The following is a 17,360-nucleotide window of genomic DNA, read 5'->3' as shown; positions in this document are numbered from 1 at the left end:
TTGTACTTCTGGTCACATGACATCTATTGTACTCCTGGTCACATGACATCTATTGTACTCCTGGTCACGTGACTTGTACTCCTGGTCACATGACTTCTATTGTAATTCTGGTCACATGACATCTATTGTACTCCTGGTCACATGACTTCTATTGTACTCCTGGTCACATGACATCTATTGTACTCCTGGTCACATGACACCTATTGTACTTCTGGTCACATGACTTCTATTGTACTCCTGGTCACATGACATCTATTGTACTCCTGGTCACATGACACCCATTGTACTCCTGGTCACATGACATCTATTGTACTCCTGGTCACATGACTTCTATTGTACTTCTGGTCACATGACATCTATTTTACTCCTGGTCACATGACTTCTATTGTACTTCTGGTCACATGACTTGTATTGTACTCCTGGTCACATGACATCTATTGTACTCCTGGTCACATGACTTCTATTGTACTCCTGGTCACATGACACCTATTGTACTCCTGGTCACATGACTTCTATTGTACTCCTGGTCACATGACATCTATTGTACTCCTGGTCACATGACTTCTATTGTACTCCTGGTCACATGACACCCATTGTACTCCTGGTCACGTGACTTCTATTGTACTCCTGGTCACATGACTTCTATTGTACTCCTGGTCACATGACTTCTATTGTACTCCTGGTCACATGACTTCTATTGTACTCCTGGTCACATGACACCTATTGTACTCCTGGTCACGTGACTTCTATTGTACTCCTGGTCACATGACACCTATTGTACTCCTGGTCACGTGACATATATTGTACTCCTGGTCACGTGACTTCTATTGTACTCCTGGTCACGTGACTTCTCTTGTACTCCTGGTCACATGACTTCTATTGTACTCCTGGTCACATGACATCTATTGTACTCCTGGTCACATGACACCTATTGTACTTCTGGTCACATGACTTCTATTGTACTCCTGGTCACATGACACCCATTGTACTCCTGGTCACATGACATCTATTGTACTCCTGGTCACATGACTTCTATTGTACTTCTGGTCACATGACATCTATTGTACTCCTGGTCACATGACTTCTATTGTACTTCTGGTCACATGACATCTATTGTACTCCTGGTCACATGACTTCTATTGTACTTCTGGTCACATGACATATATTGTACTCCTGGTCACGTGACTTCTATTGTACTCCTGGTCACATGACTTCTATTGTACTCCTGGTCACATGACTTCTATTGTACTTCTGGTCACATGACATCTATTGTACTCCTGGTCACATGACATCTATTGTACTCCTGGGCACGTGACTTGTACTCCTGGTCACATGACTTCTATTGTACTCCTGGTCACATGACTTCTATTGTACTCCTGGTCACATGACTTCTATTGTACTCCTGGTCACGTGACTTCTATTGTACTCCTGGTCACGTGACTTGTACTCCTGGTCACATGACTTCTATTGTACTCCTGGTCACATGACATCTATTGTACTTCTGGTCACATGACTTCTATTGTACTCCTGGTCACATGACTTCTATTGTACTTCTGGTCACATGACTTCTATTGTACTCCTGGTCACATGACAGCTATTGTACTCCTGGTCACATGACTTCTATTGTACTTCTGGTCACATGACATCTATTGTACTCCTGGTCACATGACTTCTATTGTACTTCTGGTCACATGACATATATTGTACTCCTGGTCACGTGACTTCTATTGTACTCCTGGTCACGTGACTTCTATTGTACTTCTGGTCACATGACTTCTATTGTACTCCTGGTCACATGACTTCTATTGTACTCCTGGTCACGTGACTTCTATTGTACTCCTGGTCACGTGACTTGTACTCCTGGTCACATGACTTCTATTGTACTCCTGGTCACATGACATCTATTGTACTTCTGGTCACATGACTTCTATTGTACTTCTGGTCACATGACTTCTATTGTACTCCTGGTCACATGACACCTATTGTACTCCTGGTCACATGACACCTATTGTACTCCTGGTCACATGACACCTATTGTACTCCTGGTCACATGACATCTATTGTACTCCTGGTCACATGACACCTATTGTACTCCTGGTCACATGACACCTATTGTACTCCTGGTCACATGACACCTATTGTACTCCTGGTCACATGACTTCTATTGTACTCCTGGTCACATGACATCAATTGTACTCCTGGTCACATGACTTCTATTGTACTCCTGGTCACGTGACTTCTATTGTACTCCTGGTCACGTGACTTCTATTGTATTCCTGGTCACGTGACTTCTATTGTACTTCTGGTCACATGACATCTATTGTACTCCTGGTCACATGACATCTATTGTACTCCTGGTCACGTGACTTGTACTCCTGGTCACATGACTTCTATTGTACTTCTGGTCACATGACATCTATTGTACTCCTGGTCACATGACTTCTATTGTACTCCTGGTCACATGACATCTATTGTACTCCTGGTCACATGACACCTATTGTACTTCTGGTCACATGACTTCTATTGTACTCCTGGTCACATGACACCTATTGTACTCCTGGTCACATGACTTCTATTGTACTCCTGGTCACATGACATCAATTGTACTCCTGGTCACATGACTTCTATTGTACTCCTGGTCACATGACTTCTATTGTACTTCTGGTCAAATGACTTGTATTGTACTCCTGGTCACATGACATCTATTGTACTCCTGGTCACATGACTTCTATTGTACTCCTGGTCACGTGACACCTATTGTACTCATGGTCACGTGACATATATTGTACTCCTGGTCACGTGACTTCTATTGTACTCCTGGTCACGTGACTTCTATTGTACTTCTGGTCACATGACATGTATTGTACTTCTGGTCACATGACATGTATTGTACTCCTGGTCACATGACACCTATTGTACTCCTGGTCACATGACATATATTGTACTCCTGGTCACGTGACTTCTATTGTACTCCTGGTCACGTGACTTCTATTGTATTCCTGGTCACGTGACTTCTATTGTACTTCTGGTCACATGACATCTATTGTACTCCTGGTCACATGACATCTATTGTACTCCTGGTCACGTGACTTGTACTCCTGGTCACATGACTTCTATTGTAATTCTGGTCACATGACATCTATTGTACTCCTGGTCACATGACTTCTATTGTACTCCTGGTCACATGACATCTATTGTACTCCTGGTCACATGACACCTATTGTACTTCTGGTCACATGACTTCTATTGTACTCCTGGTCACATGACATCTATTGTACTCCTGGTCACATGACATCTATTGTACTCCTGGTCACATGACACCTATTGTACTTCTGGTCACATGACTTCTATTGTACTCCTGGTCACATGACACCTATTGTACTCCTGGTCACATGACATATATTGTACTCCTGGTCACGTGACTTCTATTGTACTCCTGGTCACGTGACTTCTATTGTATTCCTGGTCACGTGACTTCTATTGTACTTCTGGTCACATGACATCTATTGTACTCCTGGTCACATGACATCTATTGTACTCCTGGTCACGTGACTTGTACTCCTGGTCACATGACTTCTATTGTAATTCTGGTCACATGACATCTATTGTACTCCTGGTCACATGACTTCTATTGTACTCCTGGTCACATGACATCTATTGTACTCCTGGTCACATGACACCTATTGTACTTCTGGTCACATGACTTCTATTGTACTCCTGGTCACATGACATCTATTGTACTCCTGGTCACATGACACCCATTGTACTCCTGGTCACATGACATCTATTGTACTCCTGGTCACATGACTTCTATTGTACTTCTGGTCACATGACATCTATTTTACTCCTGGTCACATGACTTCTATTGTACTTCTGGTCACATGACTTGTATTGTACTCCTGGTCACATGACATCTATTGTACTCCTGGTCACATGACTTCTATTGTACTCCTGGTCACATGACACCTATTGTACTCCTGGTCACATGACTTCTATTGTACTCCTGGTCACATGACATCTATTGTACTCCTGGTCACATGACTTCTATTGTACTCCTGGTCACATGACACCCATTGTACTCCTGGTCACGTGACTTCTATTGTACTCCTGGTCACATGACTTCTATTGTACTCCTGGTCACATGACTTCTATTGTACTCCTGGTCACATGACTTCTATTGTACTCCTGGTCACATGACACCTATTGTACTCCTGGTCACGTGACTTCTATTGTACTCCTGGTCACATGACACCTATTGTACTCCTGGTCACGTGACATATATTGTACTCCTGGTCACGTGACTTCTATTGTACTCCTGGTCACGTGACTTCTCTTGTACTCCTGGTCACATGACTTCTATTGTACTCCTGGTCACATGACATCTATTGTACTCCTGGTCACATGACACCTATTGTACTTCTGGTCACATGACTTCTATTGTACTCCTGGTCACATGACACCCATTGTACTCCTGGTCACATGACATCTATTGTACTCCTGGTCACATGACTTCTATTGTACTTCTGGTCACATGACATCTATTGTACTCCTGGTCACATGACTTCTATTGTACTTCTGGTCACATGACATCTATTGTACTCCTGGTCACATGACTTCTATTGTACTTCTGGTCACATGACATATATTGTACTCCTGGTCACGTGACTTCTATTGTACTCCTGGTCACATGACTTCTATTGTACTCCTGGTCACATGACTTCTATTGTACTTCTGGTCACATGACATCTATTGTACTCCTGGTCACATGACATCTATTGTACTCCTGGGCACGTGACTTGTACTCCTGGTCACATGACTTCTATTGTACTCCTGGTCACATGACTTCTATTGTACTCCTGGTCACATGACTTCTATTGTACTCCTGGTCACGTGACTTCTATTGTACTCCTGGTCACGTGACTTGTACTCCTGGTCACATGACTTCTATTGTACTCCTGGTCACATGACATCTATTGTACTTCTGGTCACATGACTTCTATTGTACTCCTGGTCACATGACTTCTATTGTACTTCTGGTCACATGACTTCTATTGTACTCCTGGTCACATGACAGCTATTGTACTCCTGGTCACATGACTTCTATTGTACTTCTGGTCACATGACATCTATTGTACTCCTGGTCACATGACTTCTATTGTACTTCTGGTCACATGACATATATTGTACTCCTGGTCACGTGACTTCTATTGTACTCCTGGTCACGTGACTTCTATTGTACTTCTGGTCACATGACTTCTATTGTACTCCTGGTCACATGACTTCTATTGTACTTCTGGTCACATGACATCTATTGTACTCCTGGTCACATGACATATATTGTACTCCTGGGCACGTGACTTGTACTCCTGGTCACATGACTTCTATTGTACTCCTGGTCACATGACTTCTATTGTACTCCTGGTCACATGACTTCTATTGTACTCCTGGTCACATGACTTCTATTGTACTCCTGGTCACGTGACTTCTATTGTACTCCTGGTCACGTGACTTGTACTCCTGGTCACATGACTTCTATTGTACTCCTGGTCACATGACATCTATTGTACTTCTGGTCACATGACTTCTATTGTACTCCTGGTCACATGACTTCTATTGTACTTCTGGTCACATGACTTCTATTGTACTCCTGGTCACATGACAGCTATTGTACTCCTGGTCACATGACTTCTATTGTACTTCTGGTCACATGACATCTATTGTACTCCTGGTCACATGACACCTATTGTACTCCTGGTCACATGACACCTATTGTACTCCTGGTCACATGACTTCTATTGTACTCCTGGTCACATGACTTCTATTGTACTCCTGGTCACATGACACCTATTGTACTCCTGGTCACATGACACCTATTGTACTCCTGGTCACATGACACCTATTGTACTCCTGGTCACATGACTTCTATTGTACTCCTGGTCACATGACTTCTATTGTGGACTCTTTATCACACGTCCTTTCTTCCTATAAAATAGATTGTAGTAACCTAAGCAACCTGACAAAAGCATAACATTATAACAATATATAAGCATTTATATTATCAATGTCACGGATGTGTGGAACATATTTAGTCTTGCTGATTTTCATGAAACCGCACTGAAAAAGCAGAGGGGAGGCCAACAGTACCTCTGCCTCACTGTAGGGGGCGTGTGAGAGCCCGCGGGTTGCGTTTACACTCCTTCGCTCTTCTTCTTCTTCTTCTTCTTCGACCCCAAAAGTGGAAGATGTTTATATCTAGCGAAGCTTAAAAGCACACAGTAATTCCACGCCAGACAGGTGAAGTAAGCTTGTTATTTGCTTGTTGTTCTCTTTATTCTAGATTATCGCTGAATGTCACGATTTTTGCGGGTGGATTTTTCTGAAACTCTGCCAGTGAAATAATGTACCTTAACTGAGTGTGTGTGTGTGTGTGTGTAAAGAATGCCGTTATGAAATATGAATAACAAACTAATTAAAAGGTTATTTAAACGACTCCATTGGTTCATATATTCGTAAATACCCTGACGTCACTGTAAAGATCACTCGTGGTTTTAGAAACACAGGCAGAGTGAGACCTCGCGCTGCTGTTGGGTTTTCTTCCCCCCTCTCTGCGGTCGCAGCCACAGGTTGCTCACCTGTCTGCTTGCCGGAGAACGCTCGAGCGCGCTCAGTGCTGCAGCCAGCTGTGGCGGGGGCGCGCACGCGCGCGCGCGCTGCTGCCATTCCAGCACTCACATTCCCCAGTGCCACGGAACGAAAAGCGCACGCGGAAGCCGAACCCTTCCGAACATTACCCGGTGACAGCTGACGGTCCTCGCGGCGATAAAACCCCGACTGACCGGGGACGGACCGGGGTGTGGGGTCAAGGGGGTCCCGGTAAAGTGCGCAGCCGTTAACGCCACGTCGACTAAAACAGAGTTTTAACGGAACCATGCTGGACCCGTCCTCCAGCGACGACACCGGCGGGGAGTCCGACCCAGAAGTTGTGCAGGAGACTCCGAGGAAACCGGCTGCCGGTGCGGCGGGGAAACGTGCGAACAACAGCCGCCACAGGAGCAGCGGCGGCGGCGGTCAGGTGCGTCAGCCCGCCGCACCGGGAGGAGCTGCACCCGGTAAAGGTGCGAAAGGCAGCAGCGCTACAGGTGACGCGGAAGAGCAGCAGCACGAGGAGGAGGAGGAGAGGAAGGAGCGCGAGCGGGTCCGAAAGGAGGAAGAGGACCGGAAGAGGAACCTGCAGGTGTACGTGTTCGTGCTGCGGTGCGTCGCGTACCCGTTCAACGCCAAGCAGCCCACCGACATGGCGCGGCGGCAGCAGAAGGTGAGTCCGCACCTGTCGGCTCGCTTCAAAGGGGACGTGCTGGAGTCGCGCGCAGCTGCTTGTATTTTCATATATAAAATAGTTTATTTCCAACCAATATACATATAAACTCTGTTGATATTATGTTGAACAGGCACACTTTATTAAAATATATTAACATTTGTGATTTAAACACAATAAAAGTAATAAAACCTTTAGTTTAAATACAAAACAGTATTCTGCACCAAATATATAATAATAATAAATAATTAAATAAACGTTCTGCTAAAATGGCAATATATACGGTAACGGCATATTCTATATCCAAAATATATATATTAAAAAAAGGGCAAAATAAATGAAAACATTTAAAATAAATCTATCTACTTTTCTTTTGATGTCTTATACACCGAAAAGAAACCTTGATGCACGCAGACGCCTCATGTGGACCTCAACCAGGTTTTTAACCTTTTTTTAACGCACTGAAGCTTCATCTGAGGAAACGGGCTCAACCATCAAGATTCTGATCAGCTGCTGCACTTTCTTTACCTCTCTTGGGTCAGCTCCCCTATAGCGGTGCTGACCTTTGACCTGTCGATTTCTGTTTTTCCAGAGTGGTCTTTTTGAGGGTACCTTTTTCAATGTAGGGCTTTAATGCAGCCACAGGTACGGACTGGACCACTTGGCCTGAAACTGTAACTTCTTGTGCTGAAGTTGCTGCTCTGATGAGTTTCAGGTCAGGCTGTTTGGTTGGACTGTTCCTTAAAGAGAACGTAGCCTAGTCTGCACATGCATGTTTAACATAATAATAATAATAATAACAATGTTTACACTGTCATGATAATACACCTGAACACAGAATCAATGTAGACCTCAGCTGAAGCCCCGATGGTCCAGCTGCTGCTTCCTGAATGCGTTTCAAAATAAAGCCTTAATGAATAAACATAGACCTTTTTATACGAGTAGTATATGTGTTTATTTTAAAAACCAATTTAGGTTTCATGGAACAGCCTTTTAAAAAAATTAACATCACATAATTCACAACCCAAGAGTGCTGACACGAGGTCAGATTCCCCAAACGTCCTTCAGTTTCATTGCTAATGCGTTGATGAGTAAGACCTCGCCTGATGGTGCAGCTGCTGCTTCCTCCACCTGATGTCTGAGTTTTCTGAATGCGTTTCAAAATAAGGCAGTGTGTGGGCAGTTAGCCTGCTAACGTTTCTAGCTAACGTTAACTAACAACGGCGTGTTTAGGAGCTTATTTAGACGACTTGGCGTGTTTCTGACTCTTCAGCCAATTAAATGACAGCATCTTAAACGTGGAAATGTTTCACTCTTCTGGGCCCTGAACATAGTATAGAATATATTAACTATTCGTATTATTATCTAGACTATAGATAATAATCCGAATGAGTTTCTGAGATTATTTTTTCTAACAGGCAATTCAAATATTGGTGTGTCTTCCCCAAAACTTTGGTCGTGACCAGTCCCTCTTGACCACATGCAAACCTACGCCCTTGAGTTCACGGGTCGCTGCTCACGCTGCACCATCACCTGCACCATCATCACCTGCACCATCACCTGCACCACCATCACCTGCACCATCACGCTGCACCACCATCACCTGCACCATCATCACCTGCACCACCATCACCTGCACCACCATCACCTGCACCACCATCACCTGCACCACCATCACCTGCACCTGCTTCTATATAATCTGAGTGTGAAGGCAGCACCTTTACTGGGACATACAGTTGCGTAACGTTTCCTAAAATCAATGTGCGAGTTGACTGATGATGATGATGATGATGATGATGATGATGATAATCACTGCATAGAACCTCGGTTGGCAGCCTGCTGTCAGTTTCCTGCTGGAGGCGGAGTTAATGATGCGTGGCTGTTTCCTATGGGCCTCCATGACGCTCCAGGCTTCACGGAGGCTGTTAGTGGAAAAACCCCAAAGAGGGTTCTGGGATTAAAACATAAAGATATTTCTCACGTTAGTAATCGCATGCCCTCTTTCTCAAACACTTGCTTTACTTTAAAATGACCTTCAGGCCTCCTCTGATGAAAGTCAAGTGTCACGAATGGACCCCTTCAAGGTCGAGAGGGAACTTTAAACCTCCATTCCTAATTGGGTTGCCTCCTCTGAAGTGGATTTGTTAGGTTGTTTGTTTTTTTGTCGCCTAAGATTTCTTCAGATGATTAGTTATTTGTTGTCAAATCCTATAGCTAAGAATTTCTAATTTAATCTTTTTTTCTTTCTTCTTCATAGAAGTTAGCTGAAAGCCAATTGAAGGAAAGAAAGAAAGCAACTTAAATAAAACTGATTCTGGTTCTCGAATAACGTCCCCGAAAATATTTACTACGCAGATTTATTCATCAAACATTTCATTTTGTTTACCGGTAAATAGATGATTTAATAATTGGACGAATAAGTTGTTCCAATCGGGGAGTACGAAGTATAAAATAAATACTCACCATTGTGCGGCATCTTTTTTTGCTGACGTTGTCATGGTGACGGGATCTCCACCATCTCCAAAGCCCTCGAAGCCTCTCGTCACCTCGACCACTCAACAGGTGACGTCAGTGAGTCCCTGAGGGTCCAGAGGGAGTGATGTAATCCACCAGGTCTGGTGGATTACATCACTCCTCGTTCCCCCAAAACATGAACCGATAGTCTGTGAGTCGAACCAGAGGAAGGAAACGCAAGTTCACCCGAAGCCGTCTGGAAAATATAAAAAAGGCTGTTTATTTCAAAGAGAGCGTAAATAATTAACACGTCAAGTTGAATTGGCAGCAGATCAGAATGAAGAAGAAGAAGAAGAAGAAAGGATCGATGAGGAAAAAGCAGGAAGAAGAAGGGAGGAGGAAGAGGAAAAAGAAGAAGGAAAAAAAAATAAGGAAGGAAGGAGGAGGAAAAAAAGAAGGAATAAGAGGAAGAGGAAGGAAAAAGAAAGAAGGATGAGGAAAAAAGAAGGAAGTAGGAAGAAGATTTTAAAGAGTGGAGCAGGAAACTCCCACCTGTCGTGTTCTCTGAAGCTTCCGGTGTTTCTTCCTTTTCTTTTGGTCCGGTTCCCCTCCTGAAGGGGAACCCACGCGTCCCCCCCACACACACACACATCTAATCCCCCTGGCAGCTGTTAATTACACTAACGAGATAAACACCGTCTATAAGAAGCACTTCTTCTGGTGTTTTATTCGTTTCTCAGAGTAAGTGGGTGGGATGGTTTTTTTTGGCCTCCTTTGTCATCTCTGCTTCCCCTGTCGGATTCCCTGAGACGAGGCTCTTCTCAGAGGGTTATGCAACCTCCTCCTCCTCCTCCTCTCAGAAGTGAAAGGATGTGTCAGCCCCAGGACGTTATAGTCTCCTTTTTGTCAAGGCACTAAATTCACCTTCAAGTTGTCCACGCTAAAGTCACGTGACAACAATGTGCTTCATTCAGTTTGTTGTCGAGTGAAGGATTCAGACGCACAAAACGCACACGCGAATGAGTCATTCTCAAGTTGGATGAAGCGGTTATGGTCTGTAGAAACTCCAAACGGTCGTTCCCATTTGGATCCGTCGTATGCAAATGGAAACTCGTTGGCGTGAATAGATAGACGGACACCATCCTGTGGAGAAACTGTTTTCATTACAAGAATAAGGAAATATATATATGACTAAAAAGTAGTGATTCATTGTTGGTTAATTAAAAAACAACACATTTTATCATACCATGATAGTGTTATAATTTACCTTCGAACAAGACTAATTATTTTACTGAGTAGAGCCTGAACGCACCATGCGCCATGTCCGTTGGCTTTTTATCTCCGTGCTGTGTGAGGACGAGTCGGTCACTGAGGCTAATGACCGGTCAGCTGTGTGTGTGATACACATAGTACCGCTGTGTGTGTGATACACATAGTACCGATGACTTCCTGTTGAATGCAGCATCATTTGTTATTTTAAGATGTTTTTTTTATCTTTTCTCTCCCAATGTATACACCCAGAGGAGAAAGCCCAGAATGCATTTGCTCTCTCTCTCTCTCAGCTCAATGAAGTAAATTACAACAGTTGCAGCGCACTGAACAACAGACCGATGACACATACCAGTGTGTGAGGATATGAGGGGGAGATCGGATTAAATAACAAACAACAACAACAACAACTCAGTTTATTATTGTTATCGTGTCTTCTCATTTTAGTCTATTTTTGAAAAACAGCCTTTGTAATGCAATGTGGCACCAAGACGGTCCTTCTTTGTCCTCAATGTGGCACCAAGACGGTCCTTCGTTGTCCTCAATGTGGCGCCAAGACGGTCCTTCGTTGTCCTCAATGTGGCACCAAGACGGTCCTTCTTTGACCTCAATGTGGCACCAAGACGGTCCTTCGTTGTCCTCAATGTGGCACCAAGACGGTCCTTCTTTGACCTCAATGTGGCACCAAGACGATCCTTCGTTGTCCTCAAAGTGGCGCCAAGACGGTCCTTCGTTGTCCTCAATGTGGCACCAAGACGATCCTTCGTTGTCCTCAATGTGGCACCAAGACGGTCCTTCGTTGTCCTCAATGTGGTGCCAAGACGGTCCTTCTTTGTCCTCAATGTGGCGCCAAGACGGTCCTTCTTTGACCTCAATGTGGCACCAAGACGGTCCTTCTTTGACCTCAATGTGGCGCCAAGACGGTCCTTCATTGTCCTCAATGTGGCGCCAAGACGGTCCTTCGTTGTCCTCAATGTGGCGCCAAGACGGTCCTTCTTTGACCTCAATGTGGCACCAAGACGGTCCTTCGTTGTCCTCAATGTGGCGCCAAGACGGTCCTTCGTCGTCCTCAATGTGGCGCCAAGACGGTCCTTCGTTGTCCTCAATGTGGCGCCAAGACGGTCCTTCTTTGACCTCAATGTGGCGCCAAGACGGTCCTTTGTTGTCCTCAATGTGGCGCCAAGACGGTCCTTCTTTGACCTCAATGTGGCGCCAAGACGGTCCTTTGTTGTCCTCAAAGTGGCGCCAAGACGGTCCTTCTTTGACCTCAATGTGGCACCAAAACGGTCCTTCGTTGTCCTCAATGTGGCGCCAAGACGGTCCTTTGTTGTCCTCAATGTGGCGCCAAGACGGTCCTTCTTTGACCTCAATGTGGCGCCAAGACGGTCCTTCGTTGTCCTCAATGTGGTGCCAAGACGGTCCTTCTTTGACCTCAATGTGGCACCAAGGCGGTCCTTCGTTGTCCTCAATGTGGCGCCAAGACGGTCCTTCGTTGTCCTCGCGGCGCGGCGCTCCTCCAGGCTCTCCTCCAGGCTCTCCTCCAGGCTTTCCTCCAGGCGCTCCTCCAGGCGCTCCTCCAGGCGCTCCTCCAGGCGCTACTCCAGGCGCTCCTCCAGGTGCTCCTCCAGGCGCTCCTCCAGGCTGTCCTCCAGGCTGTCCTCCAGGCGCTCCTCCAGGCTCTCCTCCAGGCGCTCCTCCAGGTGCTCCTCCAGGCGCTCCTCCAGGCTGTCCTCCAGGCTGTCCTCCAGGCGCTCCTCCAGGCGCTCCTCCAGGCGCTCGTCCAGCTACGTCTTCATGCTCGCAGGCCTCCGGGTGGTGGTAATAAAAGTGACTCACACTTTTATTACCCGTCTTATTCTGGCTGCTGAACGGCATGCTGGGACATCCTGTCCACTGTTTTTTTAAAATGTATTTATAAAAGCAGCAGTGTACATGAACAGTGATTATTTAGGGACGAAGGGGTAGATTAAATAAAAAAAGATGGTAGATGCTGCAGATGAGTACAGCTTTGACTTATGAGCTGCAACACACGATGAGACCACAGCATGAAGCCTTACCTGGTCCAAGTAAAACCACGAGGCTCCTAAATGATATGTAATCTACGGGTCACCAGGAGGCTTTATTGGGGCGCTGTCTAGATTTAGATTTTGTTTGTTTGTTGTTGTCTAATAGAGGCGTATATTGTACCTGCTATTCAAAGATTATTTTTTTTATGAGCTTCAAAGCCGTTATACCTTGCAATAGCCTATTTTCTTATTGGGCTCTAGACATAAAGCAAAAGTAGTTTACAAGTTTGAACAACAGACATGAGGGCCATTGACACAACCACACACACACACACACACACACACACACACACAATGATTAAATACCCATGCATGAGGTATTTAGTCGATGTTTAATTATGAGCCACAGAGCTTGAATGCATGAAGAGTGCTTATTTCTGTACTGAATTATGCTCTTAAATCTACAGAGTTGTAATATACAGGACAGATTTAGTTTAGACAATCCTGCTGGCCTGAGGCCTGTGTACAATGTGATGGATTCAATAGTGAGAGAAGGCTCAGCTTGAGATCGTTCTCTACGTCCTCTGCATTCACTCGGGTCTGTTTGTTTTGGGGTCCTTCAGGCGGCGGGGCTACCTATCATACATATGTATTTGGGGAAAAAGGATGTCGAATGCCAGCGCGTGGACTCTGGGGAAGACTCGGCCCCCATTTTTTATGAAAAGCGTGCATCATTCTTTTTTCCTTTTTTTTGTTGTTGAGGATTTTGGTATTCTGATATTGAGTGACTGAGCTGTTGAGTAAAAAAACAAAAAGAGGAAAAGTAATCCCACGCCGGATGTCAACGCTCTGTTTTGGCAGCAGCTGTTTAAAGATCCAGAGAGCACATTTACAAAAAGGACTTCAATGGGTGTAATCCAGTGTTTACAACAAAAAGAAAAGACAGGAGGCGTCCAGTAAATCCAATCTGGCAGCTGAAGATATCTCTGCGTCGGCCTCTCGGTCCGTCTTCCTTCAAAGGAATGAGCCGTTCAGTCCAACAACACAAACTAATGCAACAACACTAACAAATGCTATTCAGAGCTCGCGGGGGGCAAAGAATGGGAAGTTTGGGCCGCAGGTGCGATTGCAAATCCTGAGTAGACTGGCTAACTGGCCAGTTAGCTCGTTAGCTAGTTATTCTTCCCCATACAGAAGAGCAACAGGGGAGTGAGGAGGAGGACAACGCTGGACCCAGCGTTGTCCTCCTCCTCACTCCCCGTCGCTCTGGAGAAGACGAGCTAACTGGCTAACTTGCCTGAGAAGATGAGCTAACTGGCTAACTTGCCTGAGAAGACGAGCTAACTGGCTAACTGGTCTGAAAAGACGGGCTAACTGGCTAACTTGCCTGAGAAGACGAGCTAACTGGCTAACTGGTCTGAAAAGACGGGCTAACTGGCTAACTTGCCAGAGAAGATGAGCTAACTGGCTAACTTGCCTGAGAAGACGAGCTTACGGGCTAACTGGCTAACTTGCCTGAGAAGACGAGCTAACTTGCCTGAGAAGACGAGCTAACTGGCTAACTTGCCTGAAAAGATGGGCTAACTTGCCTGAGAAGACGAGCTGATCACGTTTCTTCTTCTTTTTGTCGCCGATCACTGATCCATATTAACAGATCCCTGCGTTGTTTGTTTACAGCACTTTTATAGAAAGTCACTGTGCACACAATTCTAAATGTTATCCTTTGTTGTAGTCATTTATAGTGTTATTTTTTTCATTAAAAACACAAGTTAAAGTAAAAGATGTAATTTATCGATTAAAAAAAATCTCATTAGATTTAATAATGTTGTGTAAACCAATAGTTCATCTCTAATATCTATTTATTAGATTATTTTTGTTTATCACCAACACTACATTTGACTAGATTACATGTGAACGCACCATGAGAAAGTTATCATTTACCTTCAGCCAGTCCTCATTTTCACTGAGCGGAGCCTGAACGCATCATTATGTAACTGAAGGGAACCTCTGCTGGTTCTCCGTTAGCGGTGCTGCTAACGTTACTAGCTAATGTTACTAGCTCTCTTCCTGTTGGTCTAAACACTGATTGGTTGTTTACAAAGTTACATGATCAGAGACCATGAAACACTAAATTCCTGGAGTAGTTTTATCCTCCATATTTACAGTATTTCCATTCAGATATTTACTGTGAAAGAGTGAGATTCACAGCTCTAAACGTACATATTTCTGAGTGTCATCATACTCTCCTGAGCAGTGGAGCGTTTTTGGGCTGTAGTGCGTCAGCACAGTGGGATCCTCCATCTATTTATTTTCTTGTATTTTACAGGGAGCTTCTCTGTCATGCCGAGTGTAAAAATAAAGCTCCTCCAGTGCTGCAGCTATTTTTTTAATATATATTTTTCACTTTTAATGTTCAGTTATCAGCCCCCCAGATGACCAGAATTTAACTAGACGCAACACATAAGATTTTTACTGTATTAAACGTTTCCGTTGTGGGTCGAACATTCATATAAAATAAACTGCCATCGCGATCAGTCTGTTCAGTGTGACGGTTTGTGGTAATAAGCACCAGCCTCGTGCGTTGCTATTGTTCCTTTTGTGTCGTCACAAACCATTAATTGGGTGAAAGGCTCAGCAGATCTCGGTCTGTGAAATTGAAAATGACACCTTTTTGTATTCTCAATCAGTTTTCTTTTCATAGCCGAACCCTTCAGGCGAAGTCCAATCTGACTGAATTGCTCCCTCTGGTCCGCACACTCATTCTGCTTCAAACATCTGAATTACCTCCCTATTTGTCAGTCACCAGACAAAGAAATGATTCCCGATCTGGAGCTGTACTCTTCATTCTCAGTTATAGCTTGACCTGCTTGTCCTTTAGGGTAGTGGTTTGGGGGGGTTACACCCATGACAGGTTATCAATAACAGGCAGGACGACTCCTCTGGTTGTATAGAAGTCTATGATTCATGTGTTAAAGCTGCATTCTCTCTCCTGACCACCAGGGGCGACTCCTCTGGTTGTATAGAAGTCTATGCTTCATGTGTTAAAGCTGCATTCTCTCCCCTGACCACCAGGGGGCGACTCCTCTGGTTGTATAGAAGTCTATGCTTCATGTGTTAAAGCTGCATTCTCTCTCCTGACCACCAGGGGCGACTCCTCTGGTTGTATAGAAGTCTATGCTTCATGTGTTAAAGCTGCATTCTCTCTCCTGACCACCAGGGGCGACTCCTCTGGTTGTATAGAAGTCTATGCTTCATGTGTTAAAGCTGCATTCTCTCTCCTGACCACCAGGGGGCGACTCCTCTGGTTGTATAGAAGTCTATGCTTCATGTGTTAAAGCTGCATTCTCTCTCCTGACCACCAGGGGGCGACTTCTCTGGTTGTATAGAAGTCTATGCTTCATGTGTTGAAGCTGCATTCTCTCTCCTGACCACCAGGGGGCGACTCCTCTGGTTGTATAGAAGTCTATATAAATGACTCTACTTCTCTTGATGTATTCCCTCAGTAAACATTGTAAACATTAGTTTTTGGTCTCAATCTCTAGTTTCAAGTCTTCTTCAATACAGCGTGATGTTCATTTAGTAAATGATGGTCATTTAGAGTCAAACAGACCATAATTCAGGGGATGCTTTAGGGCTACAACAAACGATGACATTCCCATTGGACTGTGGGAGGAAGCTGGCCCAGAGTCATGCATGTTGTTTTAGCTCATTTACTTTGAGTCACATGGACTATCTTTCATGCGTTGGATATGATATCCTTCCTTCCAGGCAGGCGTTGGCTTGATATCATTTCTTCCTTCTTTTGTCCACATGGTCGTTCCGGTTGTGCAGTTTAGGAGCATTTGAAAACTCCTCTTGTAGAAAACCAAAAGGCAAAAGATTGTGGATTTAGTAGTTTTTTGCATTGAAATATGTTGAATGTTTCCCTTCTGCAGCTTTTTCTGAGGCTTTTTTATAATATCACAGTAAACTGTGTAAAATAAAAACACTAAAACAACATATTTCTTTTTATTTCACTCCCTCATTTATTCCTCCTGAGGTGTTGAGGACATTTCTTTCCTCTTTTGAAGCGTGTTATTTTCTGCAGCATGTTTTAACTCCCTTTGATCCCTCCGCCCAGCGACTATAATGACGGCCCGTGGAAACAGGGATTATTAGATATGCCCTCCATGGACAGAGCCGGGCCACGTCTGCACAATTATCATATATGAGGTCGTATCGAGAAGCTCACAGACCTCATTCGGTCTGAATAAGGAACGTTTCACTTTGTTTTTCATGTATAAAAACGCTACATTAACGTCTTTTTTAGTCTATTT

At 44.5% G+C, this 17,360-nt stretch overlaps 1 protein-coding gene across 1 annotated transcript in view; it reads left to right on the top strand.

Moving 5' to 3' along the window:
• The first annotated feature begins 6,640 nt into the window (after positions 1–6,640).
• The window catches only part of cadps2 (Ca++-dependent secretion activator 2), a 120,023-nt gene continuing 109,303 nt past the window's right edge, over positions 6,641–17,360 (top strand). The window contains exon 1 of the mRNA XM_034535305.1: positions 6,641–7,315. Coding sequence (XP_034391196.1) covers positions 6,929–7,315 — 387 coding nt within the window. The 5' untranslated portion in view covers positions 6,641–6,928. The remainder of the gene's footprint in view (positions 7,316–17,360) is intronic.

Source organism: Cyclopterus lumpus, chromosome 6 (assembly GCF_009769545.1).
Source record: "Cyclopterus lumpus isolate fCycLum1 chromosome 6, fCycLum1.pri, whole genome shotgun sequence".
Lineage (NCBI taxonomy): Eukaryota > Metazoa > Chordata > Actinopteri > Perciformes > Cyclopteridae > Cyclopterus > Cyclopterus lumpus.
The sequence above is the reverse complement of the archived record's forward strand: the minus strand, read 5'-3'. Positions and strand labels throughout refer to the sequence as shown.